The following is an 18,570-nucleotide window of genomic DNA, read 5'->3' as shown; positions in this document are numbered from 1 at the left end:
ATTTGAAGGGGTACCCCTTGGAAAAATCTCGGAAAAATCGAAAATTTTTTTTTGTTGTTTATTATTAGCAATGTTCTTCCGACGTCTGATTTCTTTTTAAAAAATGTGTTTCTAAAGTGCATAAACTTTTGGGATTGACTGTATAGCCAATACATCCTTAATCGTATATTGTCGAGCGCCGCTTACTTTGCGAACCGGCGCCAAACGATGCAGGCGTTGGAATCTGTGGTCACACTGGCGTTGGGATGATAAGACATCGCCGTCGGACATCGCTTCTTTTCCATATCCGCGTAGTACCAGAGAAGTTGGTTTAAGCCTGTGAGCAGTAATCCGGCCGCGGCGTTTTATAAGATTTATAGAAACCGGCAATTTACAATCGGGTTCATCGAGTATGATATATTACCGCAGGAAAACGCGAAGAGTACTAGTACGTAGAGAAAGAAGAACTTCATAATGTCCATCACCATTCTGGACAGCGAGACTTGTAGTGGTCCGAGGTGAGGATTCACGGAGAAAATGTAGACTAGTTTCAGGGAGCTGCAAGTAGAAGAGGCGCAGGTTTGATCGTACGTGCGGCTGAAAAGGCGTGGAATTGAAAAATTTCCATTGAAAGAGTCGGACTCTAATTAGTTCTCTCGGGACTTTACGGAGTACGCGTAAAAGGAATCCATTAAACCGTGTTACTGTAATTCGCGATTAACTTTTCCAAATGAAACCGTGTCCCGTTTCACGCGTCGCGAACACGCTATTAAAGCCGTCTCGACTTTCAATTTCTTTCATAATGACAAATAACTTAGATCACATCTAAATGGGATTCAATCTCCTTCGGCATATTTCATTCCAACGAAGGTGTTGAACGAATGCAGTTTTAATTACACGATTTGTTTCGTAAATGGGGAAACTCATTGATAGATGCTTGTAAGTTGTAAATTAAATTGAGGAGTTTGAATTGTAGTACAGACCTGAATATGTTAGCGGCAGAGAAGAGACCCTCGGATATGAGCATTGGGTCCCACGTGTCCCATTGTTCGCGTTGGAGTTCATTCACTGAGCCAGGTATCTCTCTCTCCTTTTGCACCCTGTAGTAAGCGACTACCCTTAACGCGGCCGTCGCCACGTACAGCGAGTTTGTGACGAAGTCGATTACGTTCCACATGTCGTTAACGTATTCCTCGAGGCCCACGTCCCATAGTTGCTTCACCTCCGACCAAATCAGACCGGACACCCATGCCAAGATGAACCTGCGACAACGTTTTTCACGTTCTGCCTTCGATTTTCGCTCAGTGATCGACCGACCCGCGGGAGAACTTGGAAAATCGCTCGGAAGCAAACTCGATTATCGAGTGTCAGTTCGGGAAAGAAATCCTTTCGAATGTTGTCACTTGGGGACGAGTGGCAATCGAGGGCATTTATTTTTTGAAAGTTCGTGTTCTACTTGTACTTGTCTTTATTTGATCGTAGCGGAGGTATCACCTGAGGGAAACATTCTTAGGAAGTAGAACGGGTGACTTCCTGTTTTGTTTCATTTCGTTCGCTCGGGTCCCTAGCTCGTTGCGGGTTAAAAAAACATTGACTTACCATTCGACGATAGTCGGTGCAGCACCCCTTTTCGTGGGCTCGTGTTCCACGTCGTCGTGCGGCACGTCGTGTCCCGTCCAATTCCCAATCACGCTTTCTATCCTTTGACTAGCCAGAATCAACATAACTGCGAACAGCCATGTACCGATGTCATTTTTTAAATAACTATTTTATTCTTTCGGAACTCAAGCAGAAATAAAAAATTTGGAGACTTTTGGCAAGGCTGACGAATTTATTTGTCGGGAATCGCAGTTATAGTCGTAGCTCCGGTTCTACAATTTCCTATTTATTTTTAACAATAAATATGTTAAAAAAATTGCGTGTGAAGGAAACCAAAAATAGAAATAAATTTTCTATCATATTACTGTTACACTCTAATAAATTCTGAGACAAGTTAAAGAGATTAGAATTACATAAATTATGCTAATCGGATCTTCGGTGGAATTTAACGATCTCGATGAGGAGTTAAGAAAGCACGTTCGTAGTCTGCTCGTGACGGTAACCGCACAATACAACCAACGATATTCACTTCGCTTGTTCTCGCATAATTTTCCAAAATTCCGTACGCTCCGTACTTCGCGGCCCCTCCAAGAGGAGTACACATTATGTCTCTGGCCCGTGACTATAAACGTCATTAATCTAACTTCGAGGTCAATTAAGGTTTTCGAGGCTTCGCGCATCTCCGGCTCTTGGGAACTCCACGAATTTCAAACTATCTAACCATTTGTAATTAAAATTTAAAGTTAAATCAATGATACGCATAATCCTCCGCGACAAGTGAAAAGAACTTCATAAATGTTCTTTATGAAGAGGCATGATGGTATTAAATTATTCTGCTCTTCAATAAACCTTCAAACAAACCGGTTTCCTGTTTACTGCGAGATGTTTGTCATTCGCCGTAGGATTGATGGTTGATACGTCTCAAATTTAGAGCATTACCGCACTCCGCTATTATTGGTACTGAGAGAGGCGTTTGCCGTGAGAGGTATTTCTAATCGGTGACGTGGCGAAAGGTAAAATACATCGTCGAGGACGGACAGATTCGATAAACTGTCAGGAGAAAACCCGTAAGTAAAGCGGCTCTCATTCATTCTCGCTTTACGTTTCAAAAATCGACTGATTTTTTAATCGACTTGTTTACACTTATCTACTTCCGTTCAATAATAAAAGTGCTAATACTGTTCCAGCGGTTACACGATTCTCGTACGATCGTAATAGATACGACGGTGAAAAATGTGTATCTTTTGCTATCATGCTTAAACAGATTTTAAATGATACTCACAGAGGAAAGTGAAGTACGAGGCCGAGTGACAGATGAATTTGATGAACGGTTTCCTCATTGTTTGTCCCACGACGCTATGAGGCGCGATTATGTATCCGACGCTGAAGAATGGGAATAGCACGCCTATCCTGACGATTTCCAATACTTGAAGGAACATGTTTTTCCTTCGGAACCCGGGTAGGCCCTCGTACCAAATCGATGCCAATAGCTGTTGCACGTTAGGATGCGCGACGAACTGGAAATTCCGCGATAATCTAATATCGGTCGGCACAGTTTCCGGTCATGTCGCTAGGAAATTGTACTTATTATGATCTAATGTCAGAGTTAGAACTGCTCGTAAGTCGATCCACGTCCCAGGCCTTCCTAAACGACGTTACATCGATACTATCGAGATTTTTACCGCTATCAAACCAATCACTACTATTTAACGTTCAATCAAATTAAGGAAAAGTTAGACAGCAAGACGTCAAGTAAGATGGTGAATATCATTTTTGTTTAATCTCACGAAATTATGATTTTATTCTTTGTAACTCGTGATTCGAGCTTTACGAATCAATGAGAGCTTAGAGCAATGCACTTTTAATCGTTTATTGCGCAACGCTTAAAAATGTCATACCTTCTTTTGTCGAAATTTAATGGCCAGCTTCAATCGGTTCAGGTGCATTCGCTTCCCGTGTTCGTATGCCGGCCCAGTGGGGTCGTAATTTAAAAGAACCTCCAACTCGTTCGAGCTCCTCGTGTGATCCAGTAAAGCCGTGGCGAAGTCCTGGCATTGCCTCCTGAGTTCCTAGAATCGCAAAACTGCGATTTTAGAGAACAATTCCACGGACAAAGCAATGGAAAAACAAAGCCGTTTTCGTTGGACGTGTTACACAACGTATCGCAAGCTCTCACGTCGGTGAACAAAAAAGCTTCTCGCTGGAACGCGCAAGAAGCAACTTTTCCCTCGAGGTAACTCAGAGAAGACATGCGCCGAATGTTAAGGGACATGCCTCGATGTTCGGAAGCAAATTACGAGGAGGAGTGTGAACGAGAGGGTTAAAAAGATTTGGATCGCGGCCAAGTCGTTCGTCAATCGAGGGCACAATCGAGCACTCGATGCAGAGGCTCGAGGTATGCGAAAAAAAAGCGCGAGGCAATCTCGCGGAAACTTCATCCCGACGGTGATAAAAGGCGGGAGAGGGTAATTTATTCCCGTTTAACGTCCGCCGATCTCTCGGAAGATTTAAGCGACCATCTCGAGCAATTTGTTCGAACGTTATTGTGTTCAAATTGACGGGCGCGAAAAAGTGTAATTGTTTAAATAAAAGGTCAACGGCGCGTGAAGCAATTTCGAGAATGAATGGCGTCGAATTGCATGAATAAAGAAACAGATTTGGTGGTAATCAAGTGACGAAGGAATTCAATTGTTTCGTTCCTATTGTCAAATGTCAGCATAGACTTGATTACTACTATCGATCAATGTATTTTTCTGTCTCACGTCTTTTAAAGTCTGAAGCGCCACTCGGTTGAGTGAAACTTGAACGGGTGAGGTGAAACTTTATTCGTATAAAAAATGTTTGCAACACAACGAATCTATGAGATGTCGATTTCGTTAGACTCGAGATGGCCAACATCGATAAACCGTCGCTCGATACGACGAGAAAAGACTCGGCGGTTTCTACCGTGCGAAGGGGGCAAGACGAACGAGACTAGATTCTCCATAATTTATCCTCGTTTAACCGTTTGCCGATAGCGGCCGGCTTAATCAATTCGCTATCAGAGGCGATTTATTTTTGTCCCTCGAACAAGGCTTCATTAACGACGAACCAGAGGAATGCTGTCGCATCGTGAAAATGCTTCCTGTATTCATTATTCCATCGAATTTCTGTTAAGAAATTCAGAAAAGACAGTGTCTGTCTGGGAAAAGATACAAATCGACGCGACGCCCTAACGAACTGGGATACCGTTGGATACTCGTTTCATCTGCGGCCGCGAGCCAAAGCAAACATTTACGACATCAAAGGGGCATACCAAACTGCGCAAACTGTTCGCTAATATCGTACTTCGCGGCCTACCTAACGAGACGTTAATATCCGCTATCGATGCGGCCGTGAAACCTTCGCCAGATCGTTTCTCTGACCATAGGTCTCTCCCGAAGGAAAGACAATCCGAGGTATTATAAGATCGCGTAAGTGTGAACGCGAATGAGCCAACACGTGTGTCCCGGTTTCTGTTTACACGGTTTAACAACGAGTGCGTTTGCAACGCGGAAACGAGGACGGTTCGAATACACAACGACGAAATAAGCAGAACAAACTCGAGCTGGAAAATTGCGAGAACCGAGTTTCTTCTTCAAATATCATTTTTAGGATTTCCGTCCCTCGGCAGAACGACGCCGCCAGGTTTTTCGTCGACTCGTAAGAGGAGTCTTGAGTAAACAATTTCTACGGAAATGCCTCTGCGATGTATCGATTTGCATTGTATGGATTTATCTTTTTTGCGTGCGCGTGTTGTATCTGTGAATTTTCTCACTGGATTCTGGTGTATCTCCAGTTTGCGGGCAGGAAGTATCCTTTTCCGCGCGAACGAACGAGATAAATGACAAGAATAATATACGGCGAGGTCGAAGAACGGCCTATATATTTCACTGTCACTTAGCCGAAAATACACGTCCCTCGAGGAAGCTTTTCATTGTTTTCCGAAAAGTGTAATACATTATTTGTATGAATAATAAGAACTTCGGTGAATCTCACAATTTCTGTTCACTTGCTTATTTCTCGATAATTTCAAGATAAAACAAAAAATTATAGGAAAGTTAGCCAGTGAGCAGAAAGTCCAGGAGAGTTGAATCGGATTTTGTACACAAAGCGACATACTTCTTCGAAAGCTAGCCATATTTTCTCCAGTGTGATATATTTCTGTATAACATTCAGCTTTTACCGTAACGAAATGTCTGATATTAATATGCTTTTTCTTGCGCGGGGTGAGGAGGATCGTTTGTAAACGCGTCGAGGACACGCGGGGCTTGGGTGCTGGCCGCGACGCATAGGAAGTAATCGAACCGATGGCGGAAGCGGACCAGAAGGGGTTGAGAAGCTGGCAAACTTCATAGTTCAACGGCTGTTTTATGTACTCTGCGGTTAGTACGATGGGTAGGAATTCCGTTTCTTGGACTCAATTGAACATTGCGGACTCTATTTTCCGTGGTAATCGAGATCTTCGATCGAGAAATCAAAATGAACAAAGAAAATTGCGGTCGCTCTGATAAGGCGGTAACGAGACGCTCTGGATGAGAATGATATCGGCTGAGCCTCCGGTTATCAGAGACGGTATCGTTTCCAGAAAGCGAACTTTCATGTAACCATAAGCTGGTTGAGTTTAGTCGAATACAATTTAAACTCAGCTACCAACCTCTTGCGGCTTCAATACCATTTACGTATTATCTGCATAAAAATGATTTCATTTTTTGAAGACAGCTTCTCGTAAAAACCTTTTAAAGCATCGGAAGGAAATAGATTTAGTGAGATTAGAGTATAAAGTGCAAGGAGAATTCAATCAATGGCACCGTTTCAATGAATATTGTACGTCTGTTTCTCTCTGGAGGATCGACGCTTCGTTATCCTGATCAAAGCTTAGTGTTAAACAATTAAGGATCTGTTCACCTGGTATTCGCATTTGAATTCATGCTCGAGGAAGGAGAGGCGTCTCAGTTCCCAGGACAGTTCGAATGCAGTTAGAATCGGATCCTTTGACGACAGAGCGATTAAGGACGGCGACGCGAGTGCTCTGTACGCGTTTATCCGGCTCCTGGAATGTCTCAGAGAATCTTGTTCTCTAGATTCCACGCAGTCATTGCACCTGCCGACACAGAAACGGTTACTGCAATCAATTTTCGTTTAACGGATCAGGTAGGTGTATACGAGATAACTTCCTCAAAAATAACTTTCCTATAATTACAATTGTAAATGTTAATTGAAAGTTTCGTTTCACGAACAGATATTGATTCTCAAGAATTGCAAGTAAGCGATGAATGGAAGGTACACCGCGTGGAGGAAGGGCTTCGCTCCGATTAAAAGTGACACGCAAGAAGATGGGTTTAGCATTTGCGTTGAATATTATTCAAAGGGTGGAATTTCATCCGTAGGGGGTTGAAGTCAGGGTTAAAGATGGCAACGCAGATACGAGAACCGTAATTAGTTAGCGTGGGCTTCGACTCGGAGATCGCGGGCATGCGTTGAATTAGGTCCGGGAGATTAATCAACGGGAAACGATGTACTTAACGAGCGTTTGTGGCCTTCCCTCTCGACCGCGGATTTATTTACGAATGGGACGGCATCGTAATTACGGGTTCATCGGTTCCGAAGATGACGCGACGACTCGCTTACCCGCAACGAACATCGTGAGGCATGGGCAATGTGGAGCCACGATCTAGGAGGATCTTGATGATCTCGTAGTTGTCCCTGTGCGCGGCCAGGATAAGCGGCGTGATGTCCGGCGTAAACGTGGCTGTGTCCGACGGCATGGCTTCCCAGCTCTAGAACAGTGTCCACGAAAACCGTATTACCTCAAATCAAGACAGATTCTACAGTCATTTTAGTACAGTAAATAAGTGTTTTCAATCCCTTAGTTTTATTATTGTATGCCACGTGTCAGGAGCTGGTAAAAAATATTTATGTTACTATTAAATAAGTTTTAAAAATTGTCATATAGTACGGAATGGAATATGTATGTATAAAATTGCATTTGATACGTGAGCTTTATCTACGTATTCTGTTCATTTTCCTGCTTCAATTCCCCTCGCAAATTCGAATTACACATTCCACAAACATTCGCAATTTAACGCTAACCGATACTGTGATCATCAGGGCGCGTAATTATTTCAAGTTCCGCGTAAGCCGATTCAGAGACGGTGAATGAAATCCGATTAAACCTCCCGTTGTCCCTTCCGATTAAACCTTCCGCGTCCCTTTTCTTTATTTCACTGTGTCCATTCGGCGCGAATTTCGGCGGATATATATATACATATATGTACTGGCTGTGAGAGTTTCTGAACGTCGGAAATGGGATTCGACCAGGCTTTCATCGAGGCTGATTCGGAAAAACTCTCGCCGCGTCGCATCAGGACGAACCTGATTAAAATGTGGGTCGACCTATTTGTCCCGGCGGAATCTACTTAAGCGGACCGGCTCGCGTCTCGCCTCGACGAGAAAATTAAGCTGGGACTTTCGATAACCGAAACGAAATCGGCTAACCGGAAAAGCGCAATCACTCTTTAATCATGAGACGAAAGTCTTTTGTCTTCCTTTAAGAACAATATGGGGTCATTTGTAAAGGACAGAATTGCATTACTTTCTTACTTTCAATTAATTAATGTTACAGTGATAAGGACGGAGTTCAGGAACAAATTAGATTAATGGTTTAATAATGTATTCGAATGTGCTAATAAGTCTGATTGGATTGCATTGAATATCTCCAAGTGAACTATTATACAGTCGGCGAGTAGGGAATAGAGAAAGTTAAAGTGTATTTAAGCTCTGAAATTACCCGAATGTGAGGCTCGCCGTTTCGATACCTCGCCTCGCGCTCCTCGTGCATGAGGAGCAGCTCGACCGCCTCGACGAATTCTTCGGAGATAGCGTGGAGAAGCGCGTCCTTCGTGTCAACCTTGTGCTCGATCAGAAGCTCCACCATTTCGAGATTTTCGTTATCGATCGCCATCAGCAACGCCGAACGTCCCAGCGGATCCATACAGTTGATGTTAAGTTTCGATCCTTCTGGGCTCAGATCGGCGGCTTGAGATGCTTGCAGCATCCTGGAATTAAAGACCCATTCCTCGGTGATAAGATATGGATAACCGATAGAAAAGTAGAAAACGACAACACGAGTTTGTGGGGATACTATTTCAAAAGAGTTTAGAGTGGTTTCATGTGATATCACGTCCAGCGTGTGCCTAACAAATTTTCATCAGTACGGGATGAAATCCCTCTTTAATCTCTCCTCTTTTTCATTTTAATTACATGCTCGCTACGTACAATTCTGGTCTGGGGAACGTACGTATATGTACACATATTCGTTGCCCCGTTTCCGCGTTCGACGCGAGCCAAATGAGAATCCCACGGACTCTGAAACTCGCTCGTACATCGCAATCGGTATTAATTGCATTGCACGGGGACGAGCATTGCCGCGTCGCGAAGAATTTCGGGAAGTTTCGGGATCGCATAGCCAGCCACGATTATCGTACAAGGTAATTAGATCCTTTGTCCGCCGGAACGAAGGATCGTACGGACGACGCGGCTTTGACCTTCTCCCGCCGCGAGATCTCTCTCACTCTCCACCGTCTCTCTCCCCTTTGGAATCACTGCGGCAGCAGCCCTGGAAATCCCGAACGAACCCTCCGTATCCACATCCACCTCGCGTGTACTGGCTCGTTTGCATGAAAGCCACGGATCGCAGTGCTTGCACGCGCCTCACATTTGTTCCTCCTTTCCTTTCAAATTAGCAATTGTACTCCCCGTTGAAAGCGATCGAAACAATACGTTGCTCGTATTAATTCTTTTTTTCTTGCGAATATTCATGTTCCAAATGCACTTTGCCACGTCCCGTTGCCACGTCTAATCCCGTGTCTCGACAAATCTTGTTTACACAATGTTCTCATGTAATTTATTCGCGAATTCGTCAGAGAAGCTTTTTAAAATTATTTCTCAATAATTACATTACGTTCAGTGTACCAAAAATCGTATTTCGTCAAATACTTGGAATGTTATCCCCGTACCATTTCCTATTTCCCCGTCACGTGCACACGTCTACGTTTCACTAAATTACGTTATCTTACCTTCTGACAGAGGCAACATCACCACGCTCCACCGCTAGCAGGTATTTCTTCTCCTCGACGGTCAGACTGGCCATCTCCTGATGCGGTCTCACCCCGTTCTTCTCCTCTATCATCCCATGGATACTGTGCCTCTGGAAACGTTCAACGACTTCTTGTTAACCCGGTTTCGAGAAATGAAAATATCCCCTGTCTTTTTTGTGAAATAAAATATCAATTTAAGGATTTACTTATTCTACAGATCTTCCAATTTATGCATTCATTTAGGAAAACGTGGTCTGCTTTAAACTGCTGAGCTCTCGATCACATCTCCATGTTAAATTACCTGTCACGATTTTCTTAACAAAAAACCTGGCAATTCCCATCCCGAAGAAATCGCGCTTATTCGCGCTGAAGTTCCGTTGAGAGATGGACGAAATTAAGATGATAAATGTACCGCGGGAGTCACCTCAGCTTCCTCCGTAAGCTCGGGATCAAAGAGGTGGTAGCGCGTCGCGGCGTCGTTCGATTTAAATCGAAATCGACCCCATCGAGTCTTGCGATGCGACGAGGAGTACGGGCTCGATTGTCGATGTTATTAAAGATCTTCAAGGTGTAATTCACGAGAAACTTTCCAGTTCCGACCTGGAAGTTGATACCTTGACGAGCTGCCAGCTAACTATGTTCCAGAACTTTTTCTAGCTGAGAGCGTGCGCAGGGATTACTGTTGTTTCCCTGCAATTTTCAACTTCCGCTAAGTTCACCGCCTTACTTAAACGAGCAGGGTTAATTCCAGGGGTCCTCGTTCGTTCAGAAGAGAATCGCTTATTATCACATTATCCATCGCTACTTTTGAAAACTAATAAGGCCTAAGCACGTTCGAACTTTTTATTACATCGAAACGGTCGATATTAATACCGACTGACAGGATACAAGTAGGAAATACATTGAATTGTTATGGACTAGAAAACGGCAGTTTTCACTGGCACCGTTTTAGGAGGCGTTCGTAGGCGTGGACGAGATCGGAGGTCCAGCTGGAATTGGGACGATCGCGAGAGTGGAGGACGAGCAATTAACGACTCGAATAGCCCGTCCATTGTTCGACAGTAGAATCCTCTCGTTACGACTGCCATTAGATTGCGGAACGGGGGAAAGAATAGCTCGGTGCAACACGTAAAGATCAAGCGTGAACGGGAACAATGGTACAGACTGACCACGGCGGTCTATTTAACGGCCAGTAACAACCGTTCTGCGCCAGCGTATACACTTCTGTAAATGAGACACCCGGGTTTCTTTTTACAACAGGGAAGGCGCAGATAAAACTGGAAACGGCAGGTGTTATCATTACGATGTAATTGTTTGTAGCACCGCTGTTATCGTTCATTCAATTATTCTTCGAGATAAAAGACATTATGAAATAACGATCGTATTATACAATAGTTAGTAAGCTTCCCAACGGAGCATTTGTGAGCGTCGGACGAGGCGGATATTGAATTAGGAATTCCTTTTTACTTCTTGCTATATCTCTCCAGATTGGAAAATAGAATGCGGTTCATTGTTTGACAATGAGTCGATGATTGTGAATGAAGCTCCATATCTTCCTTAAGGAGCTATGATAGAACATCCGTCGATTCGATTGATCTGTTTTTAGTCTGTTTTCCCAATAACCAGACAAAATAGTGCACAGTATCGGTTTCCTTTAGTCCTCAGAGAATCAAGACAGAATTCGTTTTAATGCCTAGTTTAAAGTACATACGACGTACGATTTCCCGGGTGAGACAGAAGTGAAACATCGAAACGAGATCTCGCGGCTAATACGAACGTCATCGGCAATTAAGAGCCTGCACGGTCCTAATCATAGAGTTAACCCGTGTCCTTTCGCCCGAAGGACATCAGTAAGGACGTGGAATATACGTAGGTGCAAAAAGTATTGGCGCACCCAATACAACGAGCCATTTTCTGATCAACTTTTTCACTCGATTCCCTTATTTTTATGTACTCAGTAATGTAATGAAATAATTGTGATGAAACATAAAACGACGGCGCATACGATATCCTTGAGCCTTGTTAATTAGCATTTAAATATCAGAATAAATAGATTAATGCGGCAATAATTTCGTAGCGGCGCATATTATATCTAGTCTCAGTGGAAAAGGGTCGGATATAAAGAAGTGGAGGAGGCTTGGCGGAGGGTTGATGGACAATGTTTGCCGTGGGTGTGGCGGCTCAACAATTAGGGGTGCGCCCTAGCAAACACTCATTCGCTGTCAGTGCCGGTCCTTGGCACAGTATGTCATCTTCTGCAACTAGAGAGGGGTAATCGCGAGCTTCGTATGCGAATATTCTCAGTGCGATCTACAACCACGTCTTCCTCTGGTGAAACTTCATTATTTTCTATCCCTTGGAACTTCATTGGGACGTTTATCTAGCCTCGTTTCATTGGCGAGCAATTATTGTGACGAGTTCAAGTTTTGACATGGTGTTCTCATGCATTGCGTGAACTCTGCTGTGCGTCGAAAGGAAGCTGGACGACACTCCGAATCAAATAAGATAGGGACAAATAAAGACTGAAAGATCACTTTTGATAGCTAATACAATGTGAATCGGAGCGAATACGACGTGCACGAATTCCAAGAAGAACGTTTACGAGACAACAGAGAGGGAACCTCGTTCGACGCTCTTGAAGGCATCGGGAAAACGTTTGAACGCACGAACGGAGCTGAATTATCGTTTGAGAAAATGCGTGAGGTAAAAGACTTGAATGTTCACGAACGCTCTTATATCCGATACGCTTATCACTCCGTCGCTACGTTCGTGGAAGCAACGGGATCGAGCTTTTACGAGGCAATAGAAATAAAAGTTCTCGGGCTTTACAAGTGTACGGTTGTGGTCTGTGCGAAACCTTTCTCCCTGTTTACTCATTTTCCGTCCCTCGAACTACAGGGTGGATGCTAAGGGAGTATGCGAGGTGGAGAAAATATAATACGAACGACGTTCTCGAGTTTCCCCTGTTCTCAGATTGTTTTTTCTCGATCGAATCCGCGATCATCGAAATAACGTCCAAGTTTCTCTCTCAATAGCAGTTACCTATCCGTGGTCTGACTTGGCCTGTGCAGATCCAGAGAATCGCGAGATATTCGCAGATCCCGGGAAATTACTTTCGACAATGCAATATAGAGAAGAGGGCTTTCGCAAATTGGATTAGCTATTTCGACTACTTTCTTCCATACCTCTTTTCATCCCATCGTTCCTCATCCGATTAAATATATTACATTCAATTTGAAATTCATCTTTATTTTATTCTTCGGAACGTTCGCGACGTTCTTTTTAGACAATCGCGACCTACCTTGACCTTCTCATAGCCCTTCTTCGGATGGGACGAAGGCTGCGGTGCCTCCGGGTCAAAGCTCACGCGGTGCCCACCCCGAATGAGACCGCCGCCGATGCTCGCGTCAGTATCCATCCTCAGAGAAGCGCTCGTGGAATCATCGTCTGCTGCACCACCGATTTCGTCGCCGACGCTGCTCTCACCAGGGGAACCCGCGCCCCCGGCCCCATACTCCTCATCTTTGTACGCGCTTTCTGAAACAAATTCCATGATTCAAACAAAATGTTCATATGTCTTAAGATCCTAAATTTAATAAGAATGTGCAGAAACGATGAATAAAAATCGAAGGGGGTACAAGTAGATAAAGTGTACCTGATAACAAATCGTGCACGGAATTGTCGATCGCGATCTTCATTACGTCAGGTGGAATCGCGACGCCGATGACAATGCAAATAATGAGGATGGTCGAGGAAGAAATGCACGGATGTAAGAGCGGAGGTGGACGAGGCGACCGACGCGACGCGACGCGACGCGATGTGACGCGACGAGACTGGATACACCCAGTTCGTAATCCGAAGGGATGATGGATCGGACACACTCACGCTTATTGGTTCACGCAGCAAACAGACACGCGTGTACCATCGCGACCGAACGGTCGACTGCAACTTTTGCGACTTAACTTTCGGGGCTTACGTCTTCTTTCCATCGATTGCGACGCAAAAACTAAATGGCTTTCGGTGTCGTACGGAACAAATTGACTTTAGTTTTAGTTTCGAATGACTCTTTTTACAATAAATTCTGATAGATTTTTTTATACGTTAAGTTCAATGATGAAATTTATGGAATTTTTTATTTCGAGAATTATTAAATATGATTCCCTTCGGAATATTATCTATTAGGTGTAATATACTTGTACCAGCACGTTACTCGCTTTGTGGCACGTTATATTTCATGTATGATCGCCAGCCCGCCTTTTGATCGTAAAATCATTATAGTTATGCCCACGCAACGAGTAGTCACGAGTATTGATAAAAGAGAAGATCGACGATCGGAAATTATTATTACTCCGGGGATTAAATATGTGTACGTATCACGAAGTTTCATTAGTTTATCGAACGTCATGCCGTTGCGGCTGGGTTGCGTAACCGTGATCGTTAGAAAGGCCAATGATTTACACAAACCAGGATGCATGCGTGCACCACATTTCACGCGAATCGACTCCGAGACGCAGGCCACGTGTGCACTGCCAAACGCAAGTCGAAGTCGAGAAATGACGATCCACAGTCCCAAAAAGCAGTGAAAATTTCATTGCTCCGTAACTAGCTTAATAATTTTATACTCTCCAGGAATTCTGTTAAATAGTTCATCACACGTTGTAGCGAGCTGTTAATAAACGGATACCTGAAATTTCTCATTATTAAATAGGAGAAGTTTGTGTCGAGACACGTGCCTGACGTAGTCGAACAGTTTTCCAAAGCAATATCGATAATGAAACGGGCGAGGTCGTGTATAGTATTTAACGTCCGCGCGGAGAGTTCGAACATTATCCAAGATCGCAGACCGTTATGAGGAACCGTTTTACGTTCGATGAAATTCCCTTCGGCTCACAAACAAAAATAAAACGAGCCTTTATTTCGGAAGCCGGACTAAATTTTATTCGACTCGAGCTTGCGTTCGATTAGTTCTATTATCGCAGCAGGATTATTTTCCACTGAATGCTGAAATTGATCTTATTTTTCGTGCATCGAACTAACTTTTTTTATCGATTATCGTGGATCGTGGTCGAATAAATTTTATTGCCGTCGTTACGCTCTCGCGGATTATTTTCATTGAAGGAAAGTTGGCTCGGTTGTGCGAACATTGGACTCAATAATCGAGAGAAAGAAAACTTCTAGGAAAATGAGCATCCAGAGAATGCGCGTTGGAAAATTCAAACAAAAAACAGTAATTTTTCGTCGATGCAACGAGAAACGTGTTACAGTGCGGAAATTGTCTTCCCATTATCGTTCGGTTTCCGAAAATTGCGAAGAATCGCAGGATTTTCGATTTACCGCGGGGAAACGAGAGACGCGTCGCTGTCGAGACGTTTAATCGATTCGCACATTTGTGTATTCTTCCGAAAAGTCAGACTTCAGTAGCCTGGAGGAAAAGTTTCAGGCAGTTTCTTAATATCCCTGGAACAAAAACTTTAAGAGCAACAGTTTTCGCATCACGTCGCGAGTTCGCAAAAACCTCCGAGAGAAACGACTGCTTTTTAAATACGTTCGAAAGCATTCAATCCGCTGGGAAGTCAACCCGAAAGAACGTACTGGATCGGATTTGCATGGAACGAGGTCGCCGGTACAAAACCGTTTCAGAATTGATTTCTCAAACTGTTTTCGATAATTATTGTTTCATACTCTTTCTTCTATATTACGAAACAAATATTAAAGCAACTCGGCCTGTGTAGAAGAAAATTGAGTCTTTTGCTTGTGATTATTTCATAACAAATTCAATTTCTTTTTCCCGTTGAAAAGGAAGATACCAAAACGATGTACATCAGATTTGGATTAAAACGAATATCCTATTACAAGAATTGAATTATTATATGACGTACTTTTCTCAAACAGCATCTCACGATAATTGTTTCAGGTTTTCCTTTGTACGAGAGGAAGGATATTAAAAAGTGAAGTACCAGAGTCGCAAAGGGGTACCGAGTGGTAGGTTATCTGCTTGAGGTTGGAACTTCGACCTCGCACGGGTCGTTGAGCTTACCGCGAATCGCGTGTTTCCACCGGTGGCTAGATCGATAAGCCTTTGCACGTACGTGTGTGGAAACATGCATGGAGGATGAAATTGTTGGATAGGCGACTTTCGTGTTACACGACGTGTGCGAGTCGGATCAAAAATAAGCTTCGGCACGCTGACGCTCGATGTGTGAGAGTAATAAGAATTTTCGGCAGACTATTCTCGAAATCGATGGTCACTAACTAGGAATTCGTGCAATACGTTTTGAATTGTTCCCTTGTTGCTCAGTTGATTTCATTATTCTTATACCTCGCAGGAGAACTTTGGATTATATCCATGAACTCATTTTTCCTCGTTTTACGATCCCCCTGGGTCGCACTTCCGGTACTTTACTCTTGGCAGAGTTTACAAGAAATTTCATAGAACTATCTCTGCTTCACTTCCGAGTAAAAACATTTCTCTTATTTCCATTTTTCAGAATTGAATCATTAATAAGCGACAAGCGCGAATCCTTCTATGCTCGCTTTAAACAACTCACGAGGGGATTGTAATGGAAGCAGTAACGATATTATCTGTTCGATATTATGTGTATATTAGCATCGTTGATTCGTTAATGGGTGGAACCGCGTCGTCACAGTTTCAGAATCTGTTAGTTAACCAACGATTAGACGCAGGCAGGAGTCGCAGGTTGGGTTATAACGGCGGTAGCCTACGCACCTGTTGCATATTTTGTATGTACCTGTTTCACGGAATCTGAGCCGTGCTAGTTGAGATGAGTTAACAGATACAGGAAAACTTCACCCCCTTATACTTCTATGCGATTCTTCTTCTTAAAAAATTAATCCTTACTTGTTCCTCTTTTCCTCTTTAAAGAGATGTAGTTCCGGTACACTACGTTGTATTTCGTCTAAATAATTCTGCTGATTTTAAATCAGCTAATGCTTGAATTTTCAAACTGATAAAATTTGACGTAAAAGTTTATAATAATGGATGAAAATTTAAACTTGATAAACAAACATCGTCTTCCATGCGATTCACTGGTGATCCATCTTAAACGTCTAACAAAATACATTATTCAGTGTGCTGCATCTTTAAGCCGAAGGAATTATAGGAGAAAAATAGATTTGAGTTTTGATTATGTTAGGAGTATTATCATTACGATTTGGTAGTCGACTAGCATAGTCGATGGGAATCGAAATAATTGTAATTGTCTGTCGAGCAAATTATAATGATAATGCAGTTCTGAGGTTGATAATCTAGCTATATGTGATATACTGATGGTACATTAGCTTGGATAACACTGGCATAAACTGCAATTACGATTTTGCGTGGCAGCAAGTTGTTCGTTATTATGAGAGGAAATAGTGCCTGGTCCCTCAAGGGCTCAGTGTGTTACATGGTAGCGTTCCGGGTGAAAATTGGGGGAACACGCGGCCTGGAAAATGCTCCTCGAAATACCGAAGAATTATGCAATAATTCTGGGTAAATGGGCTCGCACGCGATTCCGTAATGGAGAAAATTAGCGTAGCGAGGCCCTACGGTCGGCGAACGATCGAACGTCTGTTCGCTCGTGTGCGATTCCACGACTGAATTCGCCTGTAATTACCCGATCGTGTGCGTGCGCGCATACATAGCGAAGGCGAATGCACGAGAACGAATAGTCGACACGGAAGGGTACAGCCGGGGCCTAATCGATCAAATCTGTAAGAGACGTTCCCAATTACGATTCGGCTAATAGTTGCCAATTTTCCTTCGCGTCGTTTCACAATCGTCCAAATCGTGGCGTTACCAACACGAGATTGAAGTGGTTATTAAATTATTAACATGAGGACATAGAATAATAGATTTATATCGTATTTCAATCTCTGAGAAGCAGAGATGATAAATATTGTAAAATTGAGGGTATTAATAATTTTTGTTCATATAAATTTTTAAGTGAAAGTTCTTTTCTTTGTTCCCGACATTTTCGGGATCGTCGATCTTTAACCTCTCGTAAACGTCTACAGCAGCCATTATAGAGAGATTTACCCAACATGAAACCACTAATAGAATAACAATTTCGCCTTCAAAGGCAGTTAATGCCTGTTCGTATTTCCCTTGAACTGAAACCTCGTAAACCAAAGATGTTCGCATAAATCAACGTCAAAGTCATCATTCCGTTTTCATTCTTCTACTAAATTCAAATGATCATTTATTCTCTTATGAAACCATAAGGATAAAGTGATTATTACTACTAAAACGAGGTTTAATAAGCGACGATTTGAAGAACGTCTGAAAGATAAACGAAGACAGCCGGATTTATTGGTTTCTCTATGTACCAAAGGCTGTACTTATTGTATTTCAAGCTAGTGCTGGTATCCTTCTTGAATGAAGAGTCGAGGAACGAGAGGACTTGGAGCAAAAAAACACGTCGTTATTACTTCGCTAATTGAAATCGCTCGGTCAGTGAACGTAAACCGAGTGCACTGGTTTCCAGGCTCTACACGGCTGCAGTTTATACAAGTTTTCTCGTAACCACGCCTGTCAAGGGTGAATAAGCTCCGACTAATAAGTCCCGTGCACGGTCTTTGCATTTTCTTCGAACTCGCCTAACGAGAAAGACTTAACGAACCCCTGTACTAATCAGCTTCGAATTTCTCAAACCTAAGCGGTGGATAAGCGTTAATTAATTACTGGATCAGCGGTGTTGGGTCAGTGCGGTCGAGAATGATGTCCCATCGATTAATTTGCAAAATCCCGCCGATGGTCGTTACGCCGGATTAAAGACTAGAAATTACATAATACTGGGTAATAGGAACGTTCGCTGATTTTTTATCGCCGCGATAAAGAGGAATATTTAATTCCTCGGAAATCTGCATGGAAATG

The 18,570-nt window shown here is 43.1% G+C and overlaps 1 protein-coding gene across 5 annotated transcripts in view; it reads right to left on the bottom strand.

Annotated features, from left to right (window-relative positions):
* The window catches only part of Trpgamma (Transient receptor potential cation channel gamma), a 68,945-nt gene that overhangs the window by 7,770 nt on the left and 42,605 nt on the right, over nucleotides 1-18,570 (bottom strand). For all 5 annotated transcript variants that reach the window (XM_018028509.2, XM_018028511.2, XM_026815508.1 and 2 more), the window contains 11 exons: nucleotides 12,997-13,232; nucleotides 9,675-9,805; nucleotides 8,387-8,654; nucleotides 7,228-7,376; nucleotides 6,505-6,700; nucleotides 3,477-3,647; nucleotides 2,861-3,095; nucleotides 1,579-1,705; nucleotides 963-1,241; nucleotides 404-537; nucleotides 187-316 (listed from right to left, as the gene is read on the bottom strand). In XM_018028509.2, the coding sequence (XP_017883998.1) occupies nucleotides 187-316; nucleotides 404-537; nucleotides 963-1,241; nucleotides 1,579-1,705; nucleotides 2,861-3,095; nucleotides 3,477-3,647; nucleotides 6,505-6,700; nucleotides 7,228-7,376; nucleotides 8,387-8,654; nucleotides 9,675-9,805; nucleotides 12,997-13,113 (1,937 nt within the window). In that variant the 5' untranslated portion in view covers nucleotides 13,114-13,232. The remainder of the gene's footprint in view (nucleotides 1-186; nucleotides 317-403; nucleotides 538-962; nucleotides 1,242-1,578; nucleotides 1,706-2,860; nucleotides 3,096-3,476; nucleotides 3,648-6,504; nucleotides 6,701-7,227; nucleotides 7,377-8,386; nucleotides 8,655-9,674; nucleotides 9,806-12,996; nucleotides 13,233-18,570) is intronic.

This window comes from Ceratina calcarata, unplaced genomic scaffold (assembly GCF_001652005.2).
Source record: "Ceratina calcarata isolate Rehan_Ccalc_2016 unplaced genomic scaffold, ASM165200v1 scaffold46, whole genome shotgun sequence".
NCBI lineage: Eukaryota > Metazoa > Arthropoda > Insecta > Hymenoptera > Apidae > Ceratina > Ceratina calcarata.
The sequence above is the reverse complement of the archived record's forward strand: the minus strand, read 5'-3'. Positions and strand labels throughout refer to the sequence as shown.